The 16,924-nt window shown below is 46.9% G+C and overlaps 1 protein-coding gene across 1 annotated transcript in view; it reads right to left on the minus strand.

Annotated features, from left to right (window-relative positions):
• LOC126529603 (ATP-binding cassette sub-family C member 3-like) overlaps positions 1-16,924 on the minus strand; it is a 68,535-nt gene that overhangs the window by 25,996 nt on the left and 25,615 nt on the right. The window contains exons 6-8 of the mRNA XM_055070041.2: positions 8,023-8,124; positions 4,940-5,110; positions 859-1,017 (exon numbers count right to left, since the gene is read on the minus strand). Of these exons, the coding sequence (XP_054926016.2) occupies positions 859-1,017; positions 4,940-5,110; positions 8,023-8,124 (432 nt within the window). The remainder of the gene's footprint in view (positions 1-858; positions 1,018-4,939; positions 5,111-8,022; positions 8,125-16,924) is intronic.

Consider the following 16,924-nt stretch of genomic DNA (forward strand, 5'->3'; position numbering starts at 1 on the left):
AAGAACATGCGATTCACCAAAAACAGCCGCATTTACTTTAAGAGCTATCGACACCGGCTCGTCACAGTGACTGTTTTCGGAGTACCAAAATATGCCCACGCATTGTGAAATGCATATATCATATTTCTACTCATGACAGCTAAGCAGGCAACATGTGTGGCCTTTATACTATTGTTGTCAATGGCACAACAATTCAGTACGCGCCTTCTACATGCTCTAGATGCTGGTTACATACATAATAAATCTCGCGCGCGGCTTAGGCAAAATAATTAAGATACTATAATACGACTTGACTATATGGAAATATTCATTTACACACTTGTTGAAGTAAAGCATTTTGTTGGAACGCGTGACTTTCGAAGCGTTCTTTGCAAGGCAGCATTTGTATTTGGCTATAGAGAAGGGAGTTGCCCAAAGCGACTCAATAGGCAAACAGACGTTGAGGTGTTATGTGTTACTTCTTCCAGATAGGCTTGGCTTTTTGGTTGATGGTTCTGTATGCTTCCATTGCCTTGGACCGAGCCCATTGATGGTTACGAAACTGGGGGCCAGTTGGAGGGTGGGACAATCATTTGGGTGGGGGGGGGGGGGAAGAAACATTGCAAGAGTCGGTTAGACCACATGAAGATATTGGTGAAGGCTGTAAAGAGTGTGTTGTAAGACCCTAAAACCCCGCAAATACAATATTGTCAATTTCCTAGTCGGCGGTCAGAGTGCTGGAAGTCTGCTCGCACGACTTTCAAGCGATCGTCACTATACTATCTTGATGGTTATTCGTACGATTACGTGAGCGCGTGGATTTATGCCAGCTTAGACGAGTTTGCATAGAAAGACTTTTTTTTTTTTTCACGTGATTACCTGCGGGATGACTGTGATACTCCTGCGCAGCTTACGAAGTGGCACGTTGGCGATGTTGACTCCATCGATGAGGATCTGGCCTTCGGAAGGTCTGAGCATGCGCAGAAGTGCGAGTACAAGGGAGGACTTGCCAGCACCGGTGCGGCCAACCACTCCTACCTAGAAAAATGGTTACAATAATTTACATCGTCTTTTGATGGGCAAAGCCACCGAGGTGTAAGATATCATTCTTCTGTACAGGTGTGGAGAGATGGAGTAAGCTGCAGCCGCGTAGTTGAAATTACGCCCCATATTTAAAAATGAATTAAGGAAAATGTCCAGCTCCGAGTTCCCGTTCTCTAACAATGACTTTAGCTTTTCTTTGACCCGGGCAATTCTTACGCGAATGATTAGGATAAACTCAATACTGTTGTATTTGAAGATACGAAATGTCACGTGATTCTTTGAAAAGAAATTTGAGCTGCCACTGGTAATGTGGTCAGCATTCTTAGCGTACCTTACAGACTTTCCGGACGTACGTATGTATGTAACCGTTTAACCGTAAACCGGTGCCGCTCTGTAGTCCCTGGTCGAATGACAAGAGCATCGGGCGGCTGTGCTGACGGAACAGGGCGCCAAACCAACACTAGGGCCCCTGGTTATGTGCCAGTAGATGTACGCCGCTCCTAACTGAACGTCTTTGACGCCAAGTTCAGCAACGTATTACCATTGGAAATGTGCAGCTGCATCATGAAAAATAAAAAGATCCTTTTAATTTCTTCCATTTGCGGCAGAAACGAACCTGCGCGGAGCGCAAATTTATGGCGGCGCCAATGGGCGACGAAGCGTGTGCAGTCGGTAGCAGCGCGGCAGTAGCAGCAGTGCAGCGGTAGAGCAGCCCGGCTACGTTTCGACCAGCCGATGTGCCATTAAAAACGCTTTTTGAAATTTCCGCTGTGCCGAGCAGAGTCGAGTGCGCTTCCTAAGGCTTCCTCAAGGACAGCAGTAGCCGGTCAATTTAGTAAGCGGCGCCGCAAATGCAGCTGGCCATGTGCCGCTCTTCAACGAAACTCTCACCAACTTGAGTCGCTGAATATGTGCAACTTGTTGGTATGCGGCAAGCGAGGGAACAATTCCCAGGTGTTCGCCACGCCCAGGCACGCCACGCATCTCGTCTCCAAGGGCATGCGCTATTTTTTTTTCCGCCAGCGCCACTCGATGGCGCATGCGCTCCTCATACGTGAGGAGCGCATGTAAAAGTAAGAGGTCATGGGAAGATTGGTGGAAGAAACGAGAAACGATCAGAAACGGAAACGCACAAAAGCAAAGTTCATAGGGGTTCAGAAAATTTGGTTGTGGGAGTTCACAGTGTCTTCTTTTCTCTTTTCTTTCTTTCTTAACTTAGCTAGGACATTAGGCAGTACAATAGCAAGACCTTGGTGGCGCTACCCCCCACACCGTTCCAAAGGGGACACTCATAACATCGATCTGTCCATCCGTGACGCCTTTCGGCGCTGGCATATTCCACGTGTCGATACCCTTCGGTGCTAATCGCATTAACGTTGCCATTAACTGTGAGATGGCTTCCACCGGATTTATTAGGCTCGTGTATTATTGGATTGTATATGTTCTATTTAACGCTGCTTCTTTTGTTGTCATCGCATTCTCTACTCCATTATTTTTTTCTGTTAGTTCCATGTGGGGCAAGCTGGTAGTGTATACTGTATATGCCACCTGTCATGTTTTATTCGCATTCTATTTGTATCGTGGTTTGACAATGTTGTTAAGGCCACTAGTATTCTGTGTGCTGGTCATTTTTTCTTCTTTTTAACAAGCATGCACCCTGTAATAGCACGAGAAAGGCTCACAGTGTTGGGAATAAATCAATAAATCAATAAATAATCGTATAGGTAAAATTTACTTTTTTAGTACACACTTTTTAAGCACGAAAAAAAAAACTAAACCACCACTCTGCATCGCAGGGAGCGGCCTTCGTCCTGCAGTAGACATAAAGCAGGCTGATGATAATGATGATTATGATTATGATGATGAGAATAGGTAAATAAATAAATCAATTCTTCTTTGTGTTGTTAAGCTTTATCTACATGTAAACTAGAGGAGCACGTCTCGGCCCATGTTTATGATAATAAGGAAGAAAGAGTGGTGTCCGAGGAAGCACTAACAAGATGGGAAGCACAAGTGACATGTTTGCAGCGTGGCGTCGGCATACTCCACCGCGCCGACAATGTGCTGGAAATATGCGCTCTTTGTTGTTGCCGCACGAGAAATTGGTAGACGTTCCCGCCCATATTTCTAAATAAATACAGAATTGTAGTTTAGGTTTTCTTTTTCGTGCTTGAAAAGTGTGCGCTCAAAAATGATTTTTTTAAATAAAGAAATAATTCACCGACGATTACGGTACCCCCTAACGCGAAATTAGAGCGCAGCTCTATACACGTTTTCATTTCGCGTGATAATATTTTGTATTATGCTTACATAACTACACCGTTTATATTAGCAAGAGAATGTTGTGAGTAGAGTAGCTGGCGCGGACAATTTGTCTCATGTAGCACATTGCAAATGGAGCGAAGTGTGGCGCGTCTGCCTCGCCAACGAGGAGATCTCGAGAAGCAGCGAGTGGGTGACGTGTAGGCGCAATTCACAGCAGCCATCCGCTGACACAGCACTTTGTTTCCACATACGGTATTGGTGGACGCGCTTGCCACATGCCTTATCGATGGGCTCATCGGTGAACATACGAAGCCGTGCTACTTTGGCGCCATCTCGTCGCAGAACCTTTCTTGCGCTGCACAACGCTTTTCTTCTGAAGCTTTCGCCATACCCTCCTCCTCCGTTTTCCGCCTCATGACCCCGCTGTGCCCTTATCCTACGCTTTCCTCCTCGCGCTCTCTTCGCTGTCGCCTTTCTTTCCTCCCCCGCTGCGCTCTGCGTTGGCTCTTTCGTTCTTCGCCGTGCTCGTTTGCTCGGTTACGACGAGGCTCAACGCAGCAACGGGCGCCTAAGAGCTGCGCTGTAAAACAAGAGCAGCGTGAGAGGATTGACAGTCAGACAATCGAGTGTTGATTCGGAACTGATTTATTCAAACGAAACGTCAAAAAAATATGTAGGCTGCAGCACCTCCTGCATAGACCACTTGGCCAATCGTGAAACGTGCTAAAAACCACTATTGCTAATCACCGGTGCGATACGTTCTTCGCAGCTACGCTAATTCTTTGTCTGCGAGTTGCGGTCGCATTTCGATGAGGGAAAAATGCAAAACACCCGTGCAGTTAGATTCAGGTGCAGGTTAAAAAACAACAAGTGGTCAAAATTAATCCAGAGTCCTCCACTTCGGCATGCCTCAGATCCTGGTTTTGGCATGTAAAACCTGTGGGGTTCTCATCCGTACTCTTGGGACAAAGGAACGACAACACAGTAGTGCAAACAATCACAAGGGCATTTATTGCACCTTTCATAGATCAATGCCTGCTAGCCGAGTTGCTATCCACAAAACATGCCAATGGGCACGCGACAACTCTAGAAGTCCGACTCACCGCGACCGGATAGCGAGCGAATATGTTCGCCCCATGCTGGATCCCAACGCCTGGTCATTCGCGTGTACGGTCACGCGAACGGTGGCGTGTTCGAAGGCGGCCACGCGAGACGGTCTCGCAGAAGCATAGATCGGCGCACGCGCGGCACGGCACGTCCGCACTGCTTGCCTCCCGACCCAAAGAGAGAAACGCCTTGTCTGTCGGCACCCAAGTAACTCCGCCTGTCGGCGGTGTTAGAAGCACAACACTCGTGCCATCTCTCGTACTGCACCTCAACCACTACGACCGCCGCGGGCGCCAGGCCACGCGAGCCGTGCGGGAAAGCAACATATCAGGGGACGCGTGAGAGTCGCGCATCCCCACAAACCCCAGAATTTAATTTACTAATATTGACTGGCTGACGAATACCTGCCAGTCACCATATTCCCTTAGAAAATTTTCAGAAAATGCGGAACCTTTAAAACGTCAAGAAGGCCTTTTTTTTCTTCAAGCGAAAGAGGCAGTTTCACGAGTATCCTTGGTAGAGAGCTCACAACTAACCCACATACCTTTTCTAATGGCTTGACGACGAATGTGACGTCCTCGAGTACGTTGGGAAGTACACCAGGGCGATAAGAAGCGGAGTATTTCTGGAACTGAATCATTCCTGAGCTTGGCCAACCAGTCGGGCACGGCGTCGGTGGCACTTTTGTATCGTTGCTGTTTGTTGGGACGTCGCTCTGTGGAAAAACATACACCGGTGACATTTGCTTGCAGCACAATGGAATGAATGCAGCTGGTCCTTCCCGCCACTCTTAATTATTTTATACGAATTTGAATTTGCGAAATATTTCTTGGGTCTAATATGCCCCCTCGACGATCCACACTGCAATGGTGCGGAAGATGTTCCATAAAATAACTTGCCGGCAACATATTGCACAAAGGTCGAAAGAGCCCTAGTTCTCTCACAACGCTTAAGCGGTTGAAAAGTGCAGAAACAAGTATGTGTGCACTTTCACTTTCCGTTCCCGGTTGTGAACTTCTCTTTGCCGATTGACACATCGATGCACTATCACTCCAGAGCCATACGCGCTACGGCCTCCTTGAGCACCTACGACACACCATTATCCACACAGTCTAAGTTTATTGGAAGACCCTTAACGACCCCGCTGCCATGGTGTCCGCTTTTTAAACACCCATACGAGACAAAGAAACTGCCGCAAGAAACACAAACTGGCTTCTCATGCGTTCAAAGCTTCGCAGCCTTGCCACAGCTTTTAGCAAATTGATATAGTACAGATTAGATATGTAGCCAGCACGTGTCCTTCATACGCGTGACAATGTTTCCTCAGTTCCCATCAGCCCCTTAAGCTTCGGTATTAAACGATTACTCCACTGTGTTTAGAAGCTACATATGGCTGATTGCGTAAAACACATGCAAATAAGAATACAACTTTTTTGCTGTTAAATAATGAAAATTGACATATTAGTTCTCGCACAACAACACACTCAATTTCTCATTCTAATTTTATTTTTTGAAGCATGTCCCTTAATGTAGCGTAACGCTTTCGTCAAAGGCTTTGAAAGCCTCGGGTTTAAACCACTTAAATAACTACTCTTGGGACAATGTGCCATTTTAAGGTACATATAGAATACTTTTCTCGCACACGGACGGGCGTAGCTGACGTAGCTATATAACTTGGCATACACATAGCCGCTAATCCAATAGAACATCCGCACTGCTCACATAATTATTAACGTTAACCGAATGCTAGAGTGCATTTTGCTCAACTTTCCTAAATCGCTGTGATAAACAAAACTGTGATTATGCAAATCACCCACTCGCTCCAAACTGGAATGTTTTGTACAATGATGAGATACATCTCATGAGAATCTCATCGCAATTTCGAGGAGAAAGCTGGTTGCATATACTTTAGCTTGTTCGCACACATACACAAAAACAAGCACCAAAGAAGATACAGACACAGGTCATGTGTTTTGTGTGTCTTTTTGTAGCTATTTACGCACAAATTTAAGTATAGGCAAGCAGCTATGCAAAGACCGTTAATTCGCCTTTCCTTATTTTCGTGAGGTTTCTCGCAGCCTCTTCGTTACAAATTTAGGCTGACTGCTTGAACAATATGATAGCAATTAATTCTGTTCGTTCTATAGCCATAACCGCAAGGCCAACCTATTTCAAATATTCAGCTTATTTTGCCACCTCATTTAACTTGCATAAATGCATTTGGCATACCCAGTTTTTATAACTACATTACCAACCGCTTCGGTGTTTAAACTAATTTCTTCTCCCCATTACGTTTCACAACGAGAAGACAACACTTAAAAAGCTGGCATTCTACTGAATGGAAATGCTAATTTTTGCCGTGATTCGTTAGTTCACAGCCAATATTTGCAATCATATTTGTGCCCAATAGCAACCGTTCAAGATCAACGCAAGTATTTTAGATATTTAGGTGACATTTTAAGATTAGGTGATCTTATTGTGTACTTGTAACGTTTATAATATCCGTCCCTTGATTACGTGCACTTGCTGTTGTGGTTACATTTATTATCTAAAAAATAAATGTGAAATTTCATTCAGGTAAAATAAGAACGAACTGAATTTTTGAGTTACTCTTGATTGGTGCTAGACTCTTGGCCTCCACTTCACTGGCATTGTACAATTGCCAAGAAAATATGAGCTCTTTGTTGCTTGGTGTTCTTAAAAGGCACTCTTACTGCTTCCCTTTGTTCTATAGTGTTTGCGACGTTCATTCATGCCATGGCATAAGCAGGCAGCGCAAAAGACTTTTCTTATTTCTCTAATCTTTAGGTTATAAATATCTTATAGAGGAAGCATGGTGTCCAAGTTAATATATATCTATATAAACAAATGAATTCCATAAATGTTAGGAACACAAAAATACGACACAAGGGATAACGATAGTTTGGCAGAGCTTTTAAAACAGCGGCATCAGCGATGAATGCTTACGTGCGGGTTTGTTGCTGTGGTCTGCTATAATTTTAGCAAAAAAGGTGAATGCGAACCTGTGAGAGCTTAGCGGTGGGTCACCTTAATCTCGTGGAATAAAAGAGGGAGAGGGTGCAATGGTGCTGAATGAATGAACAAAAATGAGGAGGCTGTTTAATGATAACGTGCATAATAAAAAATTAAGACGTTGGTATGCTTTCTTTTCGGGCCTCAGTAGGCGAGAAACGGCTATAATGGGCGGCTTTCATTTCTTTTACAATATCACTGCAATGCCATTTGACATACACGAAATCTCAAGAATGATCTTAAACTGCTTCCAAAGCTTGCACCGATACGGAACAATGCAGATCTTATTCTGGAGATTCGTTTTCTCTGTGCAGAGGAGGTACTTTCGTAATTAGTATCTTTAGTGACGCTGTAGCAAGGCTAATTTTTCATTCCATGCAACCTAGTATTTGATTACGTTTTGATATTACGTTCTCCATATGTGTATTTTTTAGTAAGTGGTTATTATTTATGCATGAAGCGGCATCAGTAGCGTGCTATTTATTCTATTCTATTGCTTAAACAGCAGAAGAGACAGGAACACGAGACTGATACACACACTGACTCAATCGAAGTGATGAGTATCGTTAAGAGCTTCTGCTTCGATTTACATACCTCTGGAGGGAGCTCACTGTACTCCACACAGCGTTCGAATGAGACAATCATTTGAAGAACGTTGAACAGCATCACGCACAGTGACAACAGCGACAGAGAAACCTGTTTCGGGTGGACAGAGCAGGACGCTGGTTAAAAGAAGCGCTGAACAAAACGCTAATCGTGCGTTTCGCATCAGCGTGATTCGTCGGTATGGAAGCAATTATCAGGGGTGTCGCTAATCCTCCAGTTGGTGTTATTTATCGGTAGTACGTCTTCAAACAGCAATTATTTTCTAACATGTCACTGTATATAGCGTTATCTGGAAGCGACTTTTTACTACAGAACAATATCACGAGAATCTGCGAAAATAGACAAAGGGCTCGATTAGTGTGCTGTACTTGGCGAAAAAATCTATAATATGACCTTGCTGTAACGGCCAGCATCAGTGCACCATAGAAATCTAATATCGGCCGAGGGCCGTATGTTGTGCAGCCCTATAATAAGTCATCACATTGGCGCCTGAAGTGACTACTATAATAGTTTCTTCTATTAGTCTTTGTGTTAAGCTCTATGCAAAGTTTCCGCGGTCTGCCGGCAAGGACTTATAAGCACACACTTTCAGCTTTCAAGTGCCATCGGCGACGTCGCATGATAACAGCGAACGCGGTTTCGACGTCGCGAAATCTAAGGTCCAAGATGAGGCTATTTATGTTTAAACGTTTGAACCTGATGTTTAAATGTCTTGGAAACATATTCTCCGGTTGAATTATGTCAAATTCAGAAACACAATAAGTTATTTTTCGTCTTGACTACGTGCTTATGCAATCGTTACATCTTAAACAGATTTCACAGAAATGCTCCCGAGTTCTTTCGGTTACCGTGTTTTTATTTGCGTCGCTATCAACGAAATGTTTCATTCTGAAAGAAAGCTGCGATACCATCTCACCTTCTACTCGAATGCGGAAGTTCGCGGAAAATATTTCATACCGTTCCTCGTCACAATGTCGTGACTGCCCCCTTCCTCTTAGTCATTTCTCGCTGTAGCCTTCTTCAGTCAGCGTCGGCAAGCGTCACCTTATTGATCTTTCTTTAATTCTTGGGGGAGTGAGTGGTGTACCGATAGTTTCCTGGTACAATTAAGACGAAATCGCCTATATAATTTCCGCTCTTCAAGTACTCTTGCGGGCACAGGCATTTATTGCATATTTATTTTTCACTATTTATATACACAGTCTCATGGCCTGACGGCCTTACAGAGAGAAATGGTTAAGAAGATATCTTAGGACCGCTAAACTTTCCTAACCTTCTAATTCCGTACCGTAGTTCATCAATGAATATTCGAAGAACTTGCTAAACTTTATTTCTGGTAATAGAGAGTGCAATAAAGCATTTGCACAAATCACAGTGAGAAGTCATTTGTATGAAAGCTTAATTATAACAATAAATGACTGCTGGTAAATGGTTTGCTGAATTATCCCCCACTGATAACTCTGTCCCGCATTTAATATGCGCTCTATATTGTAAGCGTTAACTCTTAACCGTGGTTAAAAGATGTTGAAGCGTCAAGCTCAACGCAGCGTATTAAATATATATATATATATATATATATATATATATATATATATATATATATATATATTGTGGCGTGTGGAACGACACAGACAGAAGGGGCTATTTACAGGCTATTTACACAGGAGCCAGGCAGCCAGGCCAACACTCGGTCGCGCCAAGCGCACCGACTAACTTCATCGTCGTTCTCGCGGCGGATCGTCTCTTGAGCATGGCTCGATGATATCGTAATACTACACCCACCCACCCCCCGGAGGCAAAAGCACCGTCACGGTGCTGTTAAATATCCAAGGCACGTGGAGAGTTGTAGGGCTTGAGTCGAGCGACGTGGACAATGTCACTGGTTGTCACAGCGGAGGACGTAGTGGGCGTGGCTAGAACGATTTCATAGGTGACATCAGTCACTTTGCGAAGCAGGCGATATGGGCCTGTGTAACAAGAAAGTAGTTTTTCAAAAAGGCCAGCTCTATACGAAGGTGACCAAAGCAACACGAGGCTGCTGGGCACAAAATGAACATCACGGGGACTGAGGTCGTAGCGTTGCTTCTGCTTGTGTTGAGACACTTGTAGATGTACGCGCGCAAGTTGGCGAGCGTGGTCAGCATGGGCGATTTCATCACGGGCATAATAGCTATTTGTGGCGGACGGAAGCACAGTGTCCAGTGGTAGCGTTGGTTCGCGGCCATACAAGAAGTAAAACGGGGAAAAGCCGGCAGTTTCGAGACGGGAGGAGTTGTATTCAAAGGTAATGTAAGGTAGAGCGAGGTGCAAGTCACGGTGGCCGTCGGAAACGTATTTGGATAGCATGTCTGTAAGGGTGCGGTTCGAGCGCCCAGTGTGGCCGTTCGTTTGGGGGTGGTAGGAGATGGTATATTTATGCCGGATTGAGCAGGCACGCATGATGTCGTCGATGACTTTGGCCAAAAGTGTACGGCCATGGTCTGTTAGCAATTGACGCGGAGCACCATACATCAAAATGATATCATGTAGGAGGAAGTCCGCAACATCAATAGCGCAACTGGTCAGAAGAGCACAGGTTACGGCGTAGCAGGTCACGTAGTTCGCCGCGACTGCAACCCACTTGTTTTCTGATGTAGATTCCGAAAATGGGCCGAGAAAGTCTAAGCCGACACGAAGAAAGGGCTCGGCAGGGATGTCGAGCGGCTGCAGGCAACCAGCGGGGAGCTGGGAAGGCTTCTTGCGTCGTTGGCAAAGTTCACAAGCGGCGACGTAACGTCGTACGGAACGGGCAAGGCCCGGCCAGAAAAGACGGCGACGTACACGGTCATAAGTTCGAGATACGCCGAGATGTCCTGCCGTTGGTGCGTCATGCAGCTCTTCTAGAATGGTGGAGCGGAGGTGTTTCGGTATTACAAGTTGGAACTCATAGCCATCAGGATGAAGGTTACGACGGTAGAGAGTACCGTCGCGGAGGACGAAGAGGCGTAGAGTAGCATCGACCAGAGAGTGCTCAAAACGGTCGATGAGTGCTCTGATGTAGGCGTCATGGCGTTGCTCGTCGGCGAAATGAAGCAGCTGTGATAAAGAGAATACGCAAGAAGCACCGGCAATATTGGAGGAGTCAGAGTCGTCAACAGGGTAAGGCGACAAGCTGTCAGCATCTTGGTGGAGGCGGCCAGACTTGTACACCACGGAATATGAAAATTCTTGTAGCCTCAAAGCCTGTCGATCAAGCCGGCCTGCAGGATCCTTTAGCGATGAGAGCCAGCAGAGAGCATGATGGTCAGTGATTACGGAAGAAGGGCGACCGTAAAGGTAAGGACAGAACTTCGCAACCGCCCAGACAACAGAGAGACATTCTCGTTCCGTAATGGAATAGTTGCGCTCCGATGGTGCTAGGAGGCGGCTCGCATAAGCAATAACGCGATCCGGGCCGCGCTGACGCTGGACTAAGAGAGCACCTACGCCATGACCGCTGGCATCTGTGCGCAATTCTGTAGGGGCATCAGGGTCGAAGTGGGTGAGAATGGGTGGTGAGGTTAGAAGAGTGACGAGACGAGAGAAGGTGGCGGCCTCTCCAGTACCCCACGAGAATCGTACGCCTTTCTTCAAAAGATTAGTTAGGGGTCTAGCAATTGTCGCAAAATCTGGAACAAAACGACGAAAGCACGAGCATATCCCTACAAAACTTCGAACTTCTGCGGCTGTCTTCGGAACCGAAAACTCTCTGACAGCGCGAGTTTTGTCGGGATCAGGCTGTACTCCGGAAGCGTCAACGAGATGGCCCAGAAGAGTAATTTGCCGCTGGCCAAAACGACATTTGGACGATTTAAGTTGCAGCTTCGCGTTTCGAAATACATCAAGTATAGTTATGAGACGTTCAACGTGAGTGTCGAACGTTGGTGAGAAGACGATGACGTCGTCGACGTAGCAGAGGCATACGGACCATTTGAAACCTTGGAGCGAGGAGTCCATCAAACGCTCAAAGGTGGCAGGGGCATTGCATAATCCAAACGGCATTACATTAAATTGGTATAGGCCATCAGGTGTGATGAACGCGGTTTTTGCTCTGTCCATATCGTTAACAGCAATCTGCCAGTATCGCGAACGAAGATCAATAGACGAGAAATAGCTGGAACCGTGCAGGCAGTCAAGGGTGTCGTCTATACGTGGGAGCGGGTAGACGTCCTTCTTAGTAATGTTGTTCAGATGACGGTAGTCTACACAGAAGCGCCGCGTGCCGTCCTTCTTAACCAACACCACAGGTGCCGCCCAGGGACTCGATGAAGGCTCAACGATGTTTTTTCTAGCATTTTGTTGACTTCGTTTTGAATTACTCGGCATTCTGACGCAGAAACTCGATACGATCGTCGGTGAATAGGCGTAGCATCGCCAGTAAGAATGCGATGCTTGACCGCGAGCGTTTGGCCTAAAGGCGATTGTCGATATCGAAAATATCTCGGTAGGACGATAATTTTTGGCAAAACTCTTCATCCTGCGCCGAGGACAGATCCGTCGCAACCATATTCTTTATATTGGAATCGGCACCCGAGGCTGGCGCGAGGGGCATGCTAAGCTCGCGAGAACCATCGGTCGATAACGCTGCCACGTATTGGTCGCCGAGACAATCAACGGTGGCAAGGCAAATACCTTGCGGTAGAATTTGCTTTGCCAATCCAAAGTTACTGACAGGCATGCGAGTGCAGTTCCCAGTAATATTAAGTATACTGTGAGGCACTGTAACGTCATATCTTATGGGAATGTCGGGCAGAGGAGTGACGAGGTACTCGCCATCAGGAACCGGTGGGAAAGACAACAAACAGTTCAATGTAGGCTATTGAATTTGGCAGCAGGCGAAGAAAGACGGTGGGACGTAAGCGGCAGTGGGGTGCATCAGAAGGTTCTTCGAGCATCGGCAACTCAAGGCGAAGGGTACTGGAAGAGCAGTCAATAAGAGCAGAATGTGCGGAGGGAAAATCGAGGCCGAGAATGAGGTCGTGGGGCCAATGAACAATTACGGTAAAGAGGACAGGAGTGTGGCGACCGGCGATGCTGACACGTGCCGTACACATGCCGATGTAGGCACAGTACCGCCATCCGCAACGCGGACGACGCGTGCCGACGCTGGGGTGAGGAGCTTGTTCAGTCGTCGTCGGAAGGCAGCACTCATAATAGAAAGATGTGCTCCTGTATCGATGAGTGCCGTGACAGGATAGCTGTCAACGTCAAGGTCAAGAAGGTTTCGGTTCGTGGGTAACGTGAGCAGAGGATTTGAGGACAGGGTCGACAACGCAGCTTCACCTCCAGAAGCTGAAGTGCCAAGTTTTCCGGCTGTTTCCGGGAGGCGATAGGCGGCGAAGAGAAGCGACGGGGTTGGGGCTAACGAGACTGATGGCGTCGAGGTGAGGGCGAGCGGCTGTAGCGAAGGTTCGGAGCAGGAGCATCAGCGGCAGTGGATTCATGGCGGGTGGTATAGGCAACGGAAGGTCCAAAGGTGCGGGAATAAGCGGCTGCGTATGTCCGAGGAGATGGTGGCCATCGGTTCGCATCGACGTGGCCGATGCGACAGCAGTGGAAGCAGATCGGCCGTTCATCAGGGGTACGCCCATCGGACGGGTTGGGGCGTGACGGGGGGGAAAAGGACTGCCGAGGACGAGGAGGGCCGCTAGAGAACTGGGGAACGCTGGGTTGAGACGTGGAACACCCAGAGTGCAGACCCATGTTCTCAAATTCCTGTCGGACGACTTCCTGAATCATCGCAATGGTGGTTGCTAGCGGATCGGGAGGCGTCGTGGAGAAAGCTGGCAAACAGGCGGCCTCGAGATCGCGGCGAACAATACGGGTTACGTCGTCACAGGTGGTGGTCTGACGTGGTCGACCCTCACATGTCGACGTAGCAGCAGTGTTGGGTAGCCGCGTGATGTGGTGTGTGATACGGCGGTTCTTATCTTGTTCAAGGCGACGGCATTATTTGATAATGGCGTCTATAGTTGACACGTTGCCGAAAACAAGCAAATTGAAAGCGTCGTCGCCGACTCCTTTTAGAACATGTGCACATCTGCCTCGGAGATAGCATCGTCAGCTTTGCGGCATAGAGCAAAGACGTCGAGGATGTAGGAAACGTACGTCTCCGTAGATTACTGATTACGAGACGCAGGAGCTTTTCTCGCGGCAGCCTTGCGCCCAATGGGGTCGCCGAACAATTCCCATAGCTTCCCTTTGAAATTCTCCCAACTGGTTATCTCGTCGCCATGCGTTTGGTGCCACACGCGTGGGGTGCCGCCGAGATAAAAGATGACATTGGCGAGCATAATCGTTGGATCCCACCTGTTATTAGCACTGGCGGGTTCATACAGCTTGATGCAGTCGTCGACATCCTGTCCCTCCAGGCCAGAGAACACACCTGCGTCGTGACGTAGGGCAACCGTGACGATTGGAGCAGTGGGACAAGCCGAAGCCGTTGCAGAGGTATGCGCGTCACCGGGAGGCATGGTGACAAGCTCGGTGTGCCGACCACTTCGGAGTTCCGTAGTGAGGACGGTGATCGCTGACCTCCACCAGAATGTTGCGTGTGGAAAGGCACAGACAAAAGAGGCTATTTACAGGCTATTTACACTGGAGCCAGGCAGCCAGGACGACACTCGCTCGCGCCAAGCGCACCGACCAACTTCATCGTCAGTCTCGCGGCGGCTCGTCTCTTGAGCATCGCTCGACGATATCGTGATAATATATATATATATATATATATATATATATATATAATACGTTATGCAGTGCAGAGTTAAAAGTGAATTTTTTCGTGCTGTCATGCGCCGCCGATCAAAAAAAGCCACGGCGCCGGGGTCGGAAATCATTCTGGATTTTGTATAGCATGAATTTTCACGCCCGAAAAGACATTTCAGCGCCAACATTGCGAAACAGCGCTGGATTTCGCGGCATCGCCCATGCACCGGGAGTCACATACGAAAGGAGCCCCATCAGATGACAAAGTTTCAAGGCGTTTAGCTGAGGCCGCGTAATCTACAGGGCGCGTTGATTTCAATTCTGAAACTTTCTGGGCATAAAGTTCCCATAAACTTTTGATGCAAAAGGCGCATTGATATTGCCAAAGTCGTGCTTTAGATTTCCCATTCCCGAACCTTGTGTATTTCATTTCATTTCATTTCATTTCAGTTTATTACCTTAAAGACCCCATTCGGGGTATTACATAAGGGGTGGTTGACCTGTGGACACAAGAAAGGGCAGGTGTTACATTGAAATACAAGTTTGAACAGTTTTGAGAAATTGTGAATGACATATGATGGCAGCGACATTGAAGGGTAGGTCGTTCCAGTCGTTGCTAGCTCGAGAAAAAAATTATTCAACAGTAACAGTTCGTGTTCGAGGACGAACACGAACTGTTTCATGTTGTTTTAAACATTTGACGTCAAAGATGCATTGACTTTTCTAAACTCGTACATCGGACCACACAACGACACAAACCAAATCAACACACTATCAGACAAGTTGACGAAAGCACGCCGCGAGGTCTGATGAGACGAAGCGTTGTGGTGGTTCATTTGTGCCATCACATGGAACAGAAAGTAACATCAACACTTTTTTTTCACCTTCGCCAAAGCATCCATGCCTAGACACTAAAGCCAGCAAAGGTAACTTGTTTTTTATTTATTTTTCTGCTTTGATTTTTATTCGCGAGGGCACATTAACCCTCTTCAATTTTTCTTTTTTCTGTCTTGTTCTCGCGACCCGCGGGCTGCCAGAGCCAGCCAGAGCGCATGCGTTTTTCTCGTGTTACCCCGACCACCACGCCGCGCACTTCGATGCGCATTCGTTTTTCTCTGGCCGAGTGGATTTTCCCCTGGCAAAGTTTTGGACGCTTTCTGGCTAGCAGACGAGAAAAAGAAACAATGCATAGTAACTCGCCGCCATCACTGTGGAGACTTGAAGGATTGCAACGCGTTCGCTTGAGCGCAACCTCTGCGGATAATTTTGTCTCGCCGGTGTACGTAGTAAGCAGCATGCGTATGGTTCCCTGTGGACCAAGCGTCTCACGTTTTCTTCGATATTCCTTCGGTAGCCCCACTAGGTGCCCCAAGTTGGCATTCGGTTGTGGCCAACATGATTTCCTTTGCTTGATTTCATTTCCGTGGCCCTGCCCCGCAAAAGAAAAAAGAAGACGTTATTGCGGAGAAGAAATTGTCGCATGGTGAAAGTTCAATTTTGTTACTTCTTCTTTTGCAGAAAGTAATGGGTAACGGGACGCTTCAGTTGCCGGATACTCTTATAACATTATTGCGATAGCAATTATATGGACATTCCAGGCGCATTCCTGCCGTCGCCGTCATGTTCCGTATAAAGTCCACGGGCGACAAAATCGTCTCCGCGTGCCGAATGCTGTATGTGCGAGTGAAAGCGTAGTCTTGTGTGCACAGAGAAAAGCGCGGAGGAAGCGCGACGCCTCCTGTCGCGCACGTTACATCAGCGGGAGTGGAAGGAGGGGTGGGGGGGTGATCTGTGAATTTGTGGTTGGGCAAGATGTTTATTTGCCTTGTTTGGCGCATTATATAGAAATACTTTTTATTAGATACGTAGATTTATTGCAGACATATGTATATTTAAATATCTTGTTGCGAGGTTTTGTGTATACGTCAAGTGAACTTTGTCTCCAGTGACACTTTTTGCCCTTTATCAAGCTATAAATTGGCTTGTATATTCCATTGTATTTACGCATTTGTAGGGTACGAGGGCGAGTCAAATGAGAATGAGCCAACCCAACCCACGCAATAATGGCTCTTTTCATTATCTGCGAGACATGCGCGTAGCACAGAGACATCTCTCATTTACAAAAGTGACACGCAGATGTGAGAATAAAAGTTCTTTAATGCTCCCA

Source organism: Dermacentor andersoni, chromosome 9 (genome assembly GCF_023375885.2).
Source record: "Dermacentor andersoni chromosome 9, qqDerAnde1_hic_scaffold, whole genome shotgun sequence".
NCBI lineage: Eukaryota > Metazoa > Arthropoda > Arachnida > Ixodida > Ixodidae > Dermacentor > Dermacentor andersoni.